Consider the following 18077-nt stretch of genomic DNA (forward strand, 5'->3'; position numbering starts at 1 on the left):
ACAATATAGTATGCTGATGGCCTATTCAATTCCTGTTACAAAACGGGCAATTCTTTATGAAGGACAGAAGAACCTAGCAATCCAAAATCTCTACTGTTTGAAGACAGCAACTGCTGCAAACGTGGGGTCATTAGGGGGTTTTTTTGCATCGCACTGGCACAAACCCAGATCACTACTTTTGCTGATCTAGTCTATGAATGATTGACAACCACAAAGACACCTCTGGGTGATGAAATGTGCTGACTCTCACGGGCTGGCACCAGGGGTGAGAAGGGGCCTATGCAATTAAGTGTAGAGAAATGGACTTTAAGTTAATGAGTAAATCAAAGACATTCTTCTTGACTGAAAATGATGCCGGCAAATCCATCAGTAGAATTTGTCCGTTAGAAGTGTTTTCTTTTGCCAGCTCCACAGAGTTTAAAAATAAATGAGACAGTAAGTTCAAAAAGGTTGCAAGCAGCGCTAAAGTCTGGGTGGTGTTAGAAACCATTTGTTATAGCTGAACTAACACCTGCAGAGTCAAAGCATCTGCTTCCAGCTTGCAGATGGCTCCAGTCATTGCCAGACTTTACCAGTTTGCTGCAGGGTTTTTTCTTTTCTTAGCATCTTCGGGGTTTGTGGAAGGTGAGCGGCTGCTGGTGATCCCTCAGGATGGAAGTCACTGGCTCAGCATGCGTGCAGTGGTGAAGAAGCTCAGTGAGAAAGGGCATGAAATAGTAGTGCTTGCTCCAGAAGTTAATTTGTGCTTGAAAGAATCAGAGCATTACGCAAGGAAAACGTACGCTGTGCCTTACGCCCAGGAAGAGCTAGGCCGTCGTCTTCGTTTCTTTGCTAACCAGCCCTTTGATGAAGTCTCCTTCCCTACTATGATCACAGAAGCATACAGCAGTGCCATGTTTGTACTGGACTTGTTATTCTATAACTGTGACAGCCTCCTGCAGAACAGAGAAATCATACGGTACTTGGAAGAGAGTAAATTTGATGTGCTCTTCACAGACCCAGCTTTGCCATGTGGGGTGATCCTGGCAGAGTATCTGTCCATCCCTTCCGTGTACTTCTTTCGTGGATTTCCATGCAGTTTAGAGCATGCAATCTGTAAATCTCCAAACCCTGTTTCCTACGTCCCAAGATGCTATACCAGCTACACAGACCACATGACATTTACCCAGCGAGTGCTGAACCTCTTTGTTAGCTCTTTAGAGACATCACTGTTTAAGGATTTGTACACCAAATACCAAGACATTGCTTCAAAGTTTCTCCAGAGAGATGTGCACATACCAACACTTTACCAAAATGGCTCCATTTGGCTCCTGAGATACGACTTTGTGTTTGAGTATCCCAGACCAGTGATGCCCAACATGGTCTTCATCGGAGGCATAAACTGTGAGGAGGGGAACAACCTACCTCAGGTACGTGGCTGAGATTCACATATTATATAAGAACACGTATATGCTCAGGAAGAAAGCATAGACAAGATAAGGCACCAACATTAACTTTTCCACATAGTGTACAGTATGTACCATCTTAGATACACGCCATAGTGTGTATATATAGTAGACATATTTTATGATATGCTGTAGTCAACTACAAGTTACTGGGCTGAGTAAAGGGGTGAAATTCTATGGCCTGGGTTATACAGCAGGTCAGACTAAGATCTAATCGTTCCTTCTGTTCTTAAAATAGATGCTTCTGTGAAGCGATGCATAGACAGCGAGTGAAATGTAGGTGATTTAACATTGTTATGAGAACTATGGAGCAGGCTGTGAAGGCCCTGGGGCCTCATTGATTATTCCAATGCAGCTGGAAAAAAAATACAGTAACTCCCCACTTAACGTCCTCTTGCTTAATGTTGTTTTGATCTTACGTCCCTGCTCCATTACAGAACATGCTCATTTAAAGTTGTGCAATGCTCCACTATAATGTCGTTTGGCCGCCTGCTTTGCCCTCAGCTGGCAGCCCCCCGACATCCCTCCCCCCAGTGCCTCCCGCCCGCCGGTGGACCCTGCGGATCAGCACCTTCCCCCTGCTCCCCGCCTGTGGCAATCCGCTGTCTTGCGGTGCTCAGGAGGCGGGGGGGGGAGGAGCGAGGACGTGGCGTGCAGCCTCCCCCCTCCCTCCTGAACACCGCAAGGCAGCGGATTGCTGGGGGCAGGGAGAAGGTGCTGATCCATGGAGTCCGGCGGCAGGCAGTGGGGAGGGGGGAGTGTAGGGGAGCTGATGGGGGGCTGCCAGCCTGTTTAATACCTGTGTTAAATTGATTTTTAAAAATTGTTTAAAATGTATATAATGCCTTTTGTCTGGCAAAAAAAAAAAAATCCCTAGAACCTAACCCCCCCATTTACATTCACTCTTTTGGGGAAATTGGATTCGCTTAACATCGTTTCGCTTAAAGTCGCGTTTTTCAGGCACAGAAGTACAACGTTAAGCGAGGAGTTACTGTATCTGTAGGCACTTGAGCAGCAACGACATCAGCGGTATTACTCTGTATGGCGTCATCGTATAGGGCTTGTCTACACTCCAGGTTATCTCGGCAGAACTTATGTTGCTCTGGGGTGTGAAAAAGCCCCCCCCCACGCGACGTAAGTTACACCAACCTAAGAGCTTCTCCCCCCGACATAGCTACTGCCTCTCACGGAGGTGGGTTTATTACACAGACAGGAGAACTCTTCCCCCGTCAGCGTGGAGCGTCTTCACTGGACACACTACAGCCAGTACCGGGTTTACAATGGCGCCAGAGCCACCCTGGCGCCGGGCCCACACTCAACAGGGGCCTGTCAGCCAGCCGGGCGCTGCCCTTCACTTGCACTGCCAGCCCAGGGGCCACCGCAGGCTGGCTCCTCTCCTCTCCAGCCCCTCCCCCGTGCTCCTGTCGGCTGTCTGGCCACCCCAGGTGTCCCTGCCCCTCCAGTCTCCTCTGCCCACTTGCTCCTCTGCGGGCTGGGGGGCTCTCGGGGGTCACGTCCCACAGGGGTCTGCCTGCCCCGCTCCCCAGCGCAGCTCCAGCTCCAGCTCGTCTTGCTCGGCCCGCCACCTCCCGGGGCTGAGCCACCTGGGGCCAGTGCTGGCATTCATGGATCCATTTGGCTGAAGAGAGTTGATTTTGTGTTTGAGTATCCCATGCCTGTGATGCCCAATATGGTCTTTATTGGAGGGATCAATTGTGGACAGAAGAAGCCATGGTCTCAGGTTAGTGATTTGTTGGTAGGACATACTGAAGGTGCAAGGGAAATGCTGTTGGCAATCACTTTATTATGTGCTCTGTACCACATACAACATGCATCCGACGAAGTGGGTATTCACCCATGAAAGCTCATGCTCCAACACGTCTGTTAGTCTATAAGGTGCCACAAGACTCTCTGCGATATAGAACTGTATATCTAAAGTAGACTTGGCTGAAAGAGTCATGATGGTTCATGTAATTTTAAAAGATAAGGGACATAATTAACAAATTAGGTCTGCTCCCTCTTCCATCTGTTTTCTCCTGGGACTGCCCATAAAGCTTTGCAAAACCTACAAGTTTTGGGTCGTAAGAGTTCATACACACATCTTCAATTTCAGTGGGTCCGGGCTCATGCACCCCACTTTCAAAGCAAATGCAACAGAAACTGCCAAGTATCCCTTGGGTTGGGGTTGCCAGCACAATCCATGACCCGCCCTCCTTACGCCTAGCATCCCCATGTGCCAACTGGCCCAGTGTCCCACCATTACCTTTTGCTCCTTTTGACAGCTCTCCCCACTTTCCTCCTGCTACCTTTGGGGGTTTTGAAGTACTAGACTAGCAAGGTTGGCTTATCCCACAACTGCAAATACAGCCTCATACACCATGTGGATAGGCTCTTTGAAAGTACCAAAGATAAAAGGGAAAAATGTTATTTATTTAGTCTTAAGGCATTACTTAGAGTCATGGTGAGATGAGCATTGTGGCTAAAAATCTCTGCTCAGGGGACTTAGTTTTGAAGTAAATTTAATGGCTGTGCACTAAGAGTATCACAGAATCAGCAGAGTACTCACAGACACCCAGACGCTCAACCCAATACCCCAGATGAGGTAGCCCTAAGAGAGGTCACTTAATAGCTTTTGTTACAAATCCAGCTACAGCTAACATTATTCCAGCAATTTTTCTGCCAAATAAAAAGCAGTTGGAAGCAGGACCCCAGATCAGTGTGGCTTTTTGATACCCCTCTCCTGGCGTTGTTGAGCATGTAACTAATCTCCTTGCTGTGAGCAGATTTCAAACAACAAATGGATTTGCTTCATCACCTCTAGTATGTAGTTTTTTAGAATTCAGGAGCAGTCTATACTTTCCCTAGTGCCTGGGAGCTCCAGTTGGGGTTATGCTGCTTGAAATTCAATCCCTCCCAGAACTTCACCAGACCCCAATGCTGTGCGGAAATCACAGAGTCCGGTCTTAAGCGTTTGTCCAACAATTATAGCTACATAGGAGTCCCTCATATATAGAGCTATCTGCCCATTGTTTATCAGTTTTTGTCAAATCCAGAAACTTCACAGTGTAAAGAAAAATACATTTTATACAACTGTCCCCTCCTCTCCCTGCGAATGGCACATTTTATAACTAGTTTCAACATACAACAAAGATTATTTCAAAACTGTGAAACCAGTAGGCAGTAGAGCAGCAGCATTGTCAACAGCATTATTACTCTAGATGACTTCATACCAAAAAAAATAGAGAGGAAACCTCTTCTACGACTTTACCAAGGCAAGCACACTATATTTTATATTGTCACCCTCTGCTAAGTGGTATCAGATGTTGAGGTCTTGCATGTTGATTTCTCATCGGATGAGAAATCAGTGATGTTGAGTCTGGGCATTTTCTTAGTATAATTGGTTCATTCATAGTATATTCACCAGTCCTGGAACCGAAGTTTTCATAAACATCCAGCAAACAAATCCCTCTTTTAGTAATCTCCACCAAAACACTAATGCCTGGTTCCCAGGGAACAACTCTTACCTCAAGAACAGGCTCTACTTAGAGACATAAAGGCAGAGTGCAAAGTTTCTTGCTGTTTGCAACAGCTTCTCCAAAATGAATCTACATAACAAAACTAGAAATAATACACAAATTCTTTGAAGAGTGAATACTGGGCCATGTGGTGACCAGGGCTGGATTAATGCAAAGGCAAACTAGGCATATGCCTGGGGCTCAGTTTCATGGCTGTGTGTGTGGGGGAAATGTTTTTGATTTTTGTTTTTTTACATGACAGAAGGGCAGCTGGGCCAAATGTCAGTGATGTTGCAACCCCCACCATGCACTAGGTTGCAAAGCCACTCAGTCAAATGAAAAGAAAAGGAGTTCTAGAGGCACCTTAGTGACTAACCAATTTACTTGAGCATAAGCTTTTGTGAGCTACAGCTCACTTCATCGGATGCATCCAATGGAAAATACAGTGGGGAGATTTATATAGGTATTTTCCACTGAATGCATCCAACGAAGTGAGCTGTAGCTCACGAAAGCTTTTGCTCAAATAAATTTGTTAGTCTCTAAGGTGCCACAAGTCCTCCTTTTCTTTTTGCAGATACAGACTAACACGGCTGTTACTCTGAAATCAGTCAAGTGAGTGAAGTACTTTCAATCTGCATGCAAATGCACACCAGTGAATGGGGGAGCAAAGATAGTTCTCACACACAAGTGCGACTCACTGCCATTCCCAGCAGAGCCAAAGAGAGAGAAGGGCTGTGAGTAAAAGAAACCACTTTCTTCTCTAACAGCAGAAAGTGACCAGGCTGAGACAGGAATTACTGCAGTGACCTGAATGGGAGGGATCATCATCAAGATGTACTTTTCCTCTTCTTTTCATTTATTAGCTGTTTGTTGTTATTCATATTAGAAAGTAGGGGCCCAAGAGTGTATGTTTGCCTTTGTCCCAGTGATGGGTTAATCTGGCCCTGCTGATGACTCCAACTTCACTGCAACTGACATGTTGAGTGGGAACAATTGTGTCCTGTTATCACCAAAATAGCACACATTATAAAAGCTACCTTTGAAAATAATGGTCAAATCCTGGTCTACCTTGAACTCAATCGGAGCTTTTCGATTGAATGGAAACAAGATTTTGCCCAATGTTTGAATTACTGTTTGTATGGGAGCATGGGTTCATAAATTGCACCAGACATGCTATATGTTTAAGTATCTTATTTCAGCAAGCTAATGGAATTTCAAGATCCAGCACAGTTCACAAGCTCAAGGCTTTTGCAAACCCTAGTTTTATTTTGAATCCAATGAGCATAGTGAAACCTGTACAGGAGAACATCCTATTAGACTGTCACCTGTCCCAAATGTACTGAGTACAATTCCGCTTCACCCTTTTAAAATTACCACCTTGGTTAAGGAGCAAGTTTTTGATGATCCCGTGAATGGGCCACTTGAAAACCTACGTCACTAAGTGGGAATGAGAGATTCGGCCACTGGTATAAATCAGGTTTCAGAGTAGCAGCCGTGTTAGTCTGTATCTGCAAAAAGAACAGGAGGACTTGTGGCACCTTAGAGACTAACACATTTATTTGAGCATAAGCTTTCGTGAGCTACAGCTCACTTCATTGGATGCATTCAGTAGAAAATACAGTGGGGAGGTTTATATACACAGAGAACATGAAATAATGGGTGTTACCATACACACTGTAATGAGAATGATCAGGTAAGGTGAGCTATTACCAGCAGGAGAGTGGGCGGGGAGGACGGGGGAACTTTTGTAGTGATAATCAAGGTGGGCCATTTCCAGCAGTTGACAAGAACGTCTGAGGAACAGTGGGGGTTAGAGGGGGGGAATAAACATGAGGAAATAGTTTTACTTTGTGTAATGATCCATCCACGTCCAGTCTCTATTCAAGCCTAAGTTAATTGTATCCAGTTTGCAAATTAATTCCAATTCAGCAGTCTCTCGTTGGAGTCTGTTTTTGAAGTTTTTTTGTTGAAGAATTGCAACTTTTAGGTCTGTAATTGAGTGACCAAAGAGATTGAAGTGTTCTCCAACTGGTTTTTGAATGTTCTAATTCTTGACGTCCGATTTGTGTCCATTTATTCTTTTACGTAGAGACTGTCCAGTTTGACCAATGTACATAGCAGAGGGGCATTGCTGGCTCATATCACATTGGTAGATGTGCAGGTGAACGAGCCTCTGATAGTGTGGCTGATGTTATTAGGTCCTATGATGGTGTCCCCTGAATAGATATGTGGACACAGTTGGCAACGGGCTTTGTTGCAAGGAGAGGTTCCTGGGTTAGTGGTTCTGTTGTGTGGTTGCTGGTGAGTATTTGTTTCAGGTTGGGGGGCTGTCTGTAGGCAAGGACTGGCCTGTCTCCCAAGATCTGTGAGAGTGATGAGTCGTCCTTCAGGATAGGTTGTAGATCCTTGATGATGCATTGGAGAGGTTTTAGTTGGGGGCTGAAGGTGATGGCCTGGAACTTAGGCCTCTGCTGGGCCTTTGGCCAGATGCCACTCTTTCCCTGAGGGTGTGTGTCTCTTTGCTGAGCCTCTAGTAGCTCCTCACAAAGTCCCACTCCTGGTTTGTTTCCTGGGCTGTGCTGGTCCCTTGCCTGGGCACACACTTTCTCTGGGCCTCTTCCTTCTCTCTGTGGGCCTGTGCTTTTCAGGGAGACACCACTGCGAGTAGCTTCCTCACGAGCTCCCCTGAGATGTCTCTCCCCACCAGGAGCTTCCTCTGTTCTGGGGCTTTCTGATGGAGCCCTCATAGCCTTTATTGACCCAGGTGTTCCTTAACTTATGAATGGCCATCCAGTCACATAGGTAAATAACTCACAGGTGGATCTTGGTTGGCTCATTCTCCTTAGCAGAGCCTGTCACAGGTAGGCTAGGTGCCTGGCCACAGGGGCCAGCTACCTGATCACATGTCCCTCTAACTTTGGTTTATTGTTAAATGTGGGCATGTTATAAACTTACACATTGACTGGAAATTGTAACAAGATATACAGTGAGCAGGCAGGAGTTGTACCGAAGGCCATGGGGTTAGGCATAACACTTGACTTTGTTGTACATGGGGGATATTTATGGAGAAACATTTCAATCTTAGAGACTAACCAATTTATTTGAGCATGAGCTCACGAAAGCTTATGCTCAAATAAATTGGTTAGTCTCTAAGGTGCCACAAGTCCTCCTTTTCTTTTTGCAGATACAGACTAACACAGCTGTTACTCTGAAACATTTCAATCTTGTTGCACAGCTACTGACGTGCTGCTTCATTTCCTGGCCGCCTTGCAGGGTTGTGCTGACTCAACATGCACGCGGGCAGAAAGAGCATGCCGTAGTCATTGTTGCACCTGGCATAGATACGCACATAAAAGCAGCAGAGAACGTTGCCATGACAATGTTTCTAGCACCTTTCATAAAGGAAGAGCTGGTTGGACAATATCACTCCCTGACTCGGGTTTTTGACAAACAACCTTTTTTAGAAAGCTTTGTGAGAACATATGAAAGACTGGAGAACTCGTCTGCTCTGCTTTCATCCACTTGTACATATTAGTGCACAACAGACAGGATCAAATACCTTTGCAGGAGTAAATTTTATGCTCTCTTGATGGTTCCCCTGTGTATGCTGTGGACAGGTAATAGCTGACTATCTTGCCATCCAGTCTGAGTTTTTCTTTTCTCCACTCTGGTTTTACCCACTTATACACACTTTTTTTTAGGTGGGGGTGGAGCGGAGGGGATAGTACTGAGAAAGTCATTTTGCAGCAGCTCAAGTATTGTCTGGAGTGCTCAGCTTTTCGGAGCTCCTTTCATTCTGGTTTTAGACTGGAATAGGCGCATGTATTGCACAGGCTTCATTGACCAATCATTTCCTCTCGGAGATGGACAAAGCCCCAGTATTTATGCCAATTCTTTCGGATCTGCCATCTGCCTTTGATACTTTTGACCATGAGATACCGTTGACAAGGTTGTGGTGTATGGAATTCCAGTTGAGTGGCATCATTCTTCTTCCTATGAGAGGACCAGAGTGTAGCGTTGGGTTCATCTGTCCCAGAGGCCCTCTCCTAGGTGACACTGCAGTGGTCCTTTCCATCAGCCTTGCAGTTCAATATGTGAGGCTGCTTGGGGAAATAGTGGGGTGGCGTGCATTATGGTGTCATCGACATGCTGGTTTCACGCAGCTCTAAGTCTCCTTGTATCGCAAAAACACACTTACTGCATCTGTTATTTTTAAAACAATAGATTTCAATAATCTCCAGTATTTGACCTGACTATCTAAGGAACTAACCTCAGTCAAGAAAAATGGAAATGAAAAATGCCTTACACTCAGATTCTGAGAGTCTTATTACTCGTCACTACAACAGCTTTGCGTCTGATTCTGCAGCTTTGGGAAGGAACGCTAGAGATCTGCATTGTAGTGCTGGCAGTGGCGAATAACCACAGAGGTCTCCCTGCTTGGTTGCATAAGAGTAAGTGCAAATTCTTGTTTTAAACAGCTGCATTCATCTTGTGTGTCAGAAGAGGTGACCAGGCCGTGTTCAGTGTTTAGTTCGCTTCCTTGCCATAAGGAAGAGATCATTTTCATTCCCAGCCCCATGTTTGTACACATTTGTACAAAGTCTAGGCTGAGTTTGAGCCTCTAGCCAGGGGGATGGAACAGCCCACACAGTCCAAAGCAGTGTCCCTAATTGAGAGCTCTGAAACAGAGCCCTAAGCCGCGGTGCAGCAACCAGGTCCATTAAGAACCCCTCCCTCTGGGGATCAGAGGCCAAGTGCAAAGTATCAGACACCCATACCCTGCAACTGCTCCCATGGACAGAGGGGAACTCACTCCTTTCCCACCTTTTCTCTCCACCTCTCAGGAGCAGCGGGGCAGGTTGTTACTGAGGCCTTCGGGAGGCCCCTCCTTGGGGAGAGAGAAGGCTAAGTTCTAGGGGGAGCTGCTTGCAGGCCTGAGGAACTCCTGTGAATGAGTGCCACAGCTCTTGACTATAAAGGGGGAGATTTTCCCAGCCACTCAGCACTGGCCTAAATCCATCTCCAGTGAAGCCTGGGGGGAGTTTTACCATTGTCAGCCCATGCTGACTGCTTTTGAAAATCCTATCCAAAGGAACAGCTGGTTCCTTCATCCCTCTCTTCTGCGCCACCCCCCTTATCTACCTAACTATGCACCCATTTATCTGGCCAGTGCAGAGATGGTTTGTGCAACTGTGTAGAGGTTATGCATTCCAAGGTCGTGATTTGACTCCGTGGTTAATGATAGAGTGATTTGACTCAGTGATTAGAGTCAGAGAGTAACTTACCTTGAAAAAGGCCTCAGCTAATCAGGTTTATCATGATGCCGTTACTGCCAAAGTGCAGCTCAGGTTTCAGACCTTTGTTTTTCATCTTATGTACATACATTATGCAATTAAACATTGACTTGAGTAGCACGTAGGGATAAAGGTCAGAAGATAGAGTTGTCGGGATCTGACTGGCAATTTGCTAGTCTCTATAGTACCCACTGCATGGGGGCAGAGATGGCTCCTGGGTTTCACTCTAGCCCCCAGATCAGTGAAGCGCTGCTTGTTTTCCTGGCCTTGTTGAGCTTTGCTGATGGTGGGAGGCTGCTTGTGGTGCCGATGGATGGAAGTCACTGGCTCAGCATGCGTGCCGTGCTGGATGAGCTGAGACACAAAGGGCATGAGATAGTCATTGTTGCCCCTGAAATAAATCTATACATAAAAACATCCGAGAATTATGTCATGAAAACGTATCCGGTACCTTTCACAAAGGCAGAGCTGGAGGGACATTTTCTGGCTTTTACTCAAGAGGTTTTTGAGGAACGACCTCTTCTGGAAAGATTTGTTCGACTACGTGAAAGGCTGAAGAACGCCTCCGATCTGATTTTATCCACTTGTACACACTTAGTGTACAACAAAGAGTTGATCCAATATCTAGAAGAGAGCAAATTTGATGTTGTCTTTACAGATGCCATAATGCCCTGTGGGCAGATCGTAGCTGAGTATCTTTCTATCCCCTCTGTGTTTTTCTTGCGTGGAATTCCATGTGGTTTAGACTATAAGGCTATTCAGTGTCCAAACCCACCTTCTTATGTCCCAAGGCTATTGACAACCAATACAGACCACATGACATTTCCACAGCGTGTGAAGAATATGCTATTTAGCTTATTGGAGATTGTCCTTTGTGATTTTGTTTATGGGCCATATGCAAAACTGGCCTCTGAATTTCTTCAGAGAGAGATAACAGTGACTGAGCTTTTAAGTCATGGATCTGTTTGGCTGATGAGATTTGACTTTGTGATGGACTATCCCAGACCACTGATGCCTAACATTGTTATAATCGGAGGCATCAACTGTGTTCAGAAGGAATTATCTCAGGTTAGTAAAGCTTTTATTTTTGTTATACTCATAATAGGATCCTGAATTCACTAGAAATTTTGTATCCTAGATAGGATTATTATACCAATGTTTTCAGTTTGGCAAGGATTAAGCATCTTGTTGAGAAGAAAATGATTTTGCTTTCACTTCATTATACACTTCTGTAGCTTTTCAGCAGCTGTTTTTCTTTCTTCTTAAATGTACTTTTAATTAAGCGATTATAGAGCAATTCAAACCACCTTTCCTTTTAAGCACTAAGTGCTGCTGGTTCTCATTTCAGCTAAGACTCCTTAATATTAACTGGCATCACAGACAAGGGCGAGATCCTGAGCTGCCATAAATCAGTCTAGCTCTGCTGAAGTCAGTTTACACCTGGAGAGGATCTGGTCCAATAACTTCACTTTGAAAACGTCCAGGAGGACACCAGTTACTGGCAAAAAAAGACTAAATCTACTAGCTAGAGGTAGACACAAAAGATGACAGAGACTGGTCCCCTTCAGGGGCGGCAGGGTTGTAGAAATTTTGGTGGTTCCCAGAACGCTCAACGGGCCCCCCTCCCCCCGAACTCCGCCCACCACCTGCCTAAGGCTCTGTGAGGGAGTTTGGGTTGGGGGAGGAGGTCTGGGGTGCAGGCCCTGGGTTGGGGCAGAGAATTGCGGTGTAGGACGGTTGAGAGGTTGGGCTCTGGGATGGAGTCTGGGGTGCAGGCTCTGGGATGGAGTTTGGGTGCTGGGTGCAGGCTCTGGGAGGGCTTTTGGGGATGGGAGGGGCTGCGGAGGGAGGGGATGTAGGCTCTGGAACTGTGGAACGGAGTTCGGTTATAGGCTCTGGGCTGGGGTAAGGGGTGGGGGTGTAGGAGGGAGTTTGGGTGCAGAAGGGGGGTGCAGGAAGGGGTTGGGGTGCAGGCTGTGGGATGGAGTTTGGGGGTGCAGGAGGGGGTGAAGGATGCAGGCTCTGGGACAGAGTTTGGGTGCAGGCAGGGGTGTGTGGGAAGGGGGTGGGGGTGCAGGCTGTGGCACGGAGTTTGGGTGCTGGGTGCAGGCTCCGGGCTGGGGTGCAGGATGGGTGGAGGGGTGCAGGCTCCGGGAGGGAGTGCAGAGAGCTGGGTGCAGGCTCTGGGCAGGGGCTGGGGGTGCAGGAGGGGGTGAGGGGTGCAGGCTCTGGGAGGGAGTTTGGGGGCTGGAGAGGGGGTGTGGGCTCTGGGAGGGGATGGTGGGTGCTGGAGGGGAGGGGACTGCCATCACATGTGGCTTCCTTCCTCCCCTGCTCCCCTGCCATAGCTTCACTGGGGCTGGGGCTGCCCCTTGCCCAGTGATTGCAGGAGTGGTGGCTGTGGGGGGGTGGATTACAGGGCCAAACGCTCACCGAAGCCCCAGCAGCTGCTCAGGTGAGTCAAGGGGGTCCGCTCCAGAGGTCTCCTGCCGGAAGCCCCCTCGGCGCCTGGTGCCGGTAGAGGGGAGGGGAGGGCAGCGTGTGCCCACGTGTGTGCCCCCTCGCTCTCCCCCTCCCCCTCCGGGGGGGCAGTAGCCGCAGCACCTGCCTCAGCCTGCTGGCGGGTTGCTCTTGTGCGCCGCTTTCCCTCAGGCAGGGGTGCTCCGAGGGTCGGGGGGGCAGGCGGGGGCTGGGGGGGGGGGCGGACGCTCCGGGGCGGAGGCCGCTCCAGGCAGGGCTGGGGGAGAGACACAGCTCCAAACATTGGTGGAGCAGGGCCCCCAGCCCTGAATATTGCTGGAGCCCGAGCACCACAAGGGAATATAACTCGCCGCCCCTGCCTGGGGCGGCACCCTCATGCTGGGGAAAGGTGCTGGGATTTCCGTTAGCATGTTGTCCATGGACTCTGGCAGCTCCCTCTTTCACATCTGCTGTTTGCTAGTATAAGTTTCATAAGCATAAAGCCCTTACTTGCTGCTGGAATGAAGAGGATCCTACTCACAGGTGTCTGAGTGTCAAGGAAAGAAACTACAAGAAGAATCCTCTGCAACTTCTATGTTCTCTGTTCTATAAATCTTCCCCTCTTCCCTCCCCACCCTGCCACCAGTAATGTTCCAATCCTCTTTTTCTACTTCGTGCGAACACTTATTTTAAATTTAATTCTTAGGAACCAAAGAGCAAGTCCTGCGCTAGCATTCCATCAAAATAACATAGTAGTCCTACCTTTGCATAGCGTTGGCATTGCTTAATTTGTATGATGACAAACTCCTAGTTAATCTGATCTTTGTCTGAACCTAGGTAAACATTTACTTTGTAAGGAGTAAGCTTTGGTGACCATTGTTCTCTTGTATAAGTCAGTGTTCAGCACCTTGTGGTGGAAGCTTTTTCCCTCCCTACTACTAAGAACATGGCTCCTTCCTCCCAGTCATGGTGTTCAGTTGTTTCTAGGTTACTTCTTTGTCTGGCTTTCTGCAGTCTCGCTGAAGGTAGAAAGCTATTGGTGATGCCTGTGGACAGAAGTCACAGGCTCAGCATGAGTCAGGTGCTAGAGAAACTCAGCCTGAAGGGACATGAAATAGTAGCTCTTGGGCCAGAAGTTACTCATGAGAACGTCAGCATATTACACAGTGAAAACACACCCAGTGCCCCCCACACAGGAAGATTTGGATGTCTACTTCCAGTCCTTCGGTTATCATATTTTTGATGGACCTATTCTGAAGAGAGTTTTCACAGCACACGAAACGCTCACCAACTTTAGTACTATGATGTTTGCCATCTCTAAGCACTTTTTGCTGAGCAAAGAATTGGTGAACTACGTTGAAGAGGTTCAGTTTGATGCCGTCTTTACAGATCCTGTGTTACCTTGTGGATCAATAGTTGCTGAATATCTTTCCATCCCTTCTGTCAACTTTTTGCGTGGAATGCCCTGTAGTTGGGATAAGGCTACTCAGTGTCCAGACCCTCCTTCCTATATCCCCAATTTTTTTTACTTCCTACACAGACCATGTCACTTACCCAGAGTGTGATAAACTTATTATTTGCGTCACTGGAGTTCTTGATTTGCAAGTTTGCATATTCTCAGTTTGACAGTCTAGCATCTGAGTTTCTTCAAAGAAATTTGACTGTCCTAGAGCTTTTAAGTCAGTCCTCTGTTTGGCTGATGAGATAGGATTTTGTGTTTGAGTATCCCAGGCCAGTGATGCCCAACATGGTCTTCACTGGAGGCATCAATTGTGGTCAGAAGAAAAAAATATCTCAGGTAATTTCTTTTTAGATCATAATGTTGCTGGAATCATTACAAATTACTCAGGTATGTTTTCTGCATTACATCTATTAATGTACGTTTTATGCGGTTTAGAGAAAAACACATGGCCTGCATTTTTGAAAAGCAACTTACTTTGGGGACCTCCATTTTTGGATGCCCAATTTGTGACACCTCAAAGAGGCCTGATTTTCAGAAAGTGCTGATCAGCCACCCTCTGACAACCAGGCCTTTGTAAGAGAGCTCAAGGTAGCTGCTTCAAAATTAAGGCACCCAAATCACAAGCCATTTTTCAAAATGAAATCCATGCAGCTAGTATCAGAGAGCCAGGAAATTATTTTTATTTATCATTTGTCATTGTGCTTTTTGGGCATTTCATTTTATTTTGTGTTATCGTGGCAGGCCCTGTTGGGGTGGTTGGGCCCAGGTGGGACGTACAGGGCGGGTGGGAGTGGAAAGCCTCTGGGTGGAGGTATGAGAGTGAGCCCGTCCTACCTTCACCCCACAGTGGTGGCATCTGTCCCATGGGGACTCATTCCCTGCCCTGGGCACGCCAGCCTGATGCCTGGGGTCACAGTGCCACTCGGCCCGGTCACCCTTCTGTCATGATGAGTACATGGCTTGGCAACCCTGCGTGACAGGTCTCAGCTCCTGGAGCAGGGAGTAGGCCCACCCCCTGTGGCAAAAGAGCTGCAGGAGTCCCCATTGCAGGGGGAGTTTTTAGTTTTATTTCGTAGTATAAGTTGTTTGTTGTTGTATTTAGTATTATTCGCTTTGGCAAAAACCACCAGGCTCTATCTATTAGACTGAGACTAATTACAAATATTTCCTGTGTTGAGATGTTAAATAGATGAGTCCCCTTCATGCTGCTCTGTAGCGCTTCATCCTGGCAGCATGGTTTTCTCATGAGCCATGCTGCTATGGGGGGCCCCCATCCCACCTGTTCCCTGGGTAGAGGACAGTGGAGAATGCATGTCAATGTTGCGCTTAGAAGGGTATCTGGAAGTGCCATACAGGGGATGTCAGATTGCAACTACAAGTAGCTGAAAGCCCCTGCCGGCGCACTTGTGTCACTTCCAAAGTCCTGTGTGTAAAAATAGCCCAAAATGGCTGAGAACTAAAAATTTGATGGTAACACCACAGAACCCCGTGATGATTCCACCTGGTGATATTCTCAACCGAAAAAGAGCTCTCAACCACTGAGTCAGCAGACAGCTGAGGCTTCAGGGAGACATTCCTGGAATCGTATTACAGAGAGTAAATGAAATTTCTATGTAGAAACGAGGGAAATGGCTTCCTCCATACACTGAAGTAGTTTGGGCTTGAGCAAGGTGTAATGCAGTCAATTGCTGTGTGAGCTTCTTCAAACAACCCTGACCCACTGTACCCCTGCTACGAACTTCAGCAGCCTCGGGGGTGTAAAGATTGGGCTAGTTGTGCTGAATCATTGTACCTCACTGACATGACGGGAGGTGGTTTGTTAATATATCACTTACACTCCACGGACACTTCTGTTATCAGTTAACCATTGCTTACCGTTCTTGATTTTCCCTAGTTTATAACGTTATATATTAACTATATGAATCTTTCTAAGTATGTTTGCAGTGTTGGAGCCGTGTTTGGTACCAGGATATTGGAGCGCTCTGCGTAGCTTGAAAGCTTGTCTCTCTCACCCGCAGACGTTGGTTTAATAATAGATGTTACCTCACCCACATTGTCTCTCTAAATAAAAACTTAACTTGAATGTCAATAGGGCTTAGAGTTCAAAGAGAGACAACCAGAGTCCTAGACCCAGATCCTCAAAGGTCTTTAGGTGCTTATTTCCCTTTGGGGGTCTGGGCCTTAGTGATTTCTGATTGAAAACACAACTGCTTTCTGCTCCTCCATAAAGTTACAGGGCCTTTCTGGTCCTTCAGCATCTCTCTCCTGGAACCACAAGAGATGCAGTCCTGCTTGGCTCCTTCTGGGAGAAGGCTTCTTTAGCCCAGGCCTTGCTGACTGAGAACCTAAGGGAGGTGAAGTCTGATGACCCTTTCCTTCTTCACTACTGCTCCTTTGACACTGGAGGGCTTTTGTTGTCTGTAGGGTGACCTGTGAGAAGATATCCAAGCTACAGTCTAAGACTCTTGATCTTATTAGCACAAGATATTTTAAAAGCAGAGAGCAAATCACAGCAAAAGAAATTGTTTACATATCATATCTCGTATTATGGTTTTGATAAGCTAATCACGCCACGATTTGCTTTGGCTACTTATTACTTATTTCCTGCATCTCTCCCTAGTCATGTCTTTGAAATCCGTGCTCACTGTGAAGTTTATCATCATATCAGGGTGAGTGAGGTACATCAGCATGTCCACAAATCAGTTTGATTAGGTGCACTCATTGAAGTAGATAAAATAATAGTCTTCACTGGTGGGCGTGTGCTAAGTCCTGATCCTGCTGAACTATTCGGCCCAGTGGCTCATACTTAAACCCCAGTAGGATTCTCAGATGAGGCATCTCCCCCCTACACACACACACTTGCTGTGTGGCCCATCCAGTAGGTGAACTCAGAATATGCTTAACCTGTATAAAAGATGGTCAAAGCAAGAGTGGGAGGGTGTGTCCCCCAGTCCCATTATACCAATGGTTAGGGCACTTACTTGAGATGTGGGAGACCTGCGTTTGAATCCCCTACCCCCACCTGCTTTGGCACAGAAATGTGAATCAGGTCTAGGTCTAACCACATTCTAGGTGGGTGCTCCTACGACCAGGCTATTGGGTATTCTCAGGTGTCTGTCTCTCTCTCCTGTTAGACTTTGTATAAACAATTACAGATTTCTTAGTTCAGGAACTTGACCCTCCCAGTTTGGCATGAGGGCCCTCCCCAGGGGCCACAGAGTCAGTCTCTCACAGTGGCTTTTTGTGAGAATGGACTGGGTTAGGAGCTAGCTCTGGGACAGGGTTCAGGGCTGTGAATCCTCACAGGCGGAGAGGCACCTCACCCTGGCCCAGAGTTTGATTACTGGGGCTTATGCCTCTCCTCAGCATTTCCGGCTAGCTTAGGGCTTTGTCCACACCAGCACTTTTGTTGGTAACATTTTGTTGGTCGGGGTGTGAAAAAGCATCCCCCTGACTAGAAGAAATGTCACTGACAAAAGTGTTGGTGTGGCTAGCGCTATGTGGGCGGGGGAGACCCTTCTCTTACCTGGGGAGGGGATGGAATCTCCATCCTTAAAAACCTCTAAGGCCTGGCTTGACAAAGCCCTGGCTGGGATGATTTAGTTGGGGATTGGTCCTGCTTTGAGCAGGGGGTTGGACTCAATGACCTCCTGAGGTCTCTTCCAACCCTGATCTTCTTGGATTCTGATGACATAGCTAACACTGCTCTTTGGGGGTGGTTTACGGACGCAGGCAGGAGGGTGGCTACATGGGAGATCTTACAGCAGCACCGTGCCACTGTAAGGTCCATAGTGTAGACATAGCCTAGGTTGCTCTCCGCTTGGCTTGCTGGCTTCTGAGAATCCCTTTCTTTGGTCCCTAATGCTCCCCATACAATGCCTGGGCACCGAGCTCAGGGCTG

The 18077-nt window shown here is 47.1% G+C and overlaps 1 protein-coding gene across 4 annotated transcripts in view; it reads left to right on the forward strand.

The window, feature by feature from the left end:
• The window catches only part of LOC140895926 (UDP-glucuronosyltransferase 1A6-like), an 85430-nt gene that overhangs the window by 52386 nt on the left and 14967 nt on the right, over positions 1 to 18077 (forward strand). The window contains exon 1 of one of the 4 annotated variants that reach the window (XM_073306867.1): positions 354 to 1409. The exons of 2 other annotated variants lie outside the window; for them this stretch is intronic. In XM_073306867.1, the coding sequence (XP_073162968.1) occupies positions 546 to 1409 (864 nt within the window). In that variant the 5' untranslated portion in view covers positions 354 to 545. Of the gene's footprint in view, positions 1 to 353; positions 1410 to 10414; positions 11323 to 18077 lie in introns of those variants that run through there. One more of the 4 variants, XM_073306866.1, reaches the window with a different exon arrangement.

This window comes from Lepidochelys kempii, chromosome 11 (genome assembly GCF_965140265.1).
Source record: "Lepidochelys kempii isolate rLepKem1 chromosome 11, rLepKem1.hap2, whole genome shotgun sequence".
Lineage (NCBI taxonomy): Eukaryota > Metazoa > Chordata > Testudines > Cheloniidae > Lepidochelys > Lepidochelys kempii.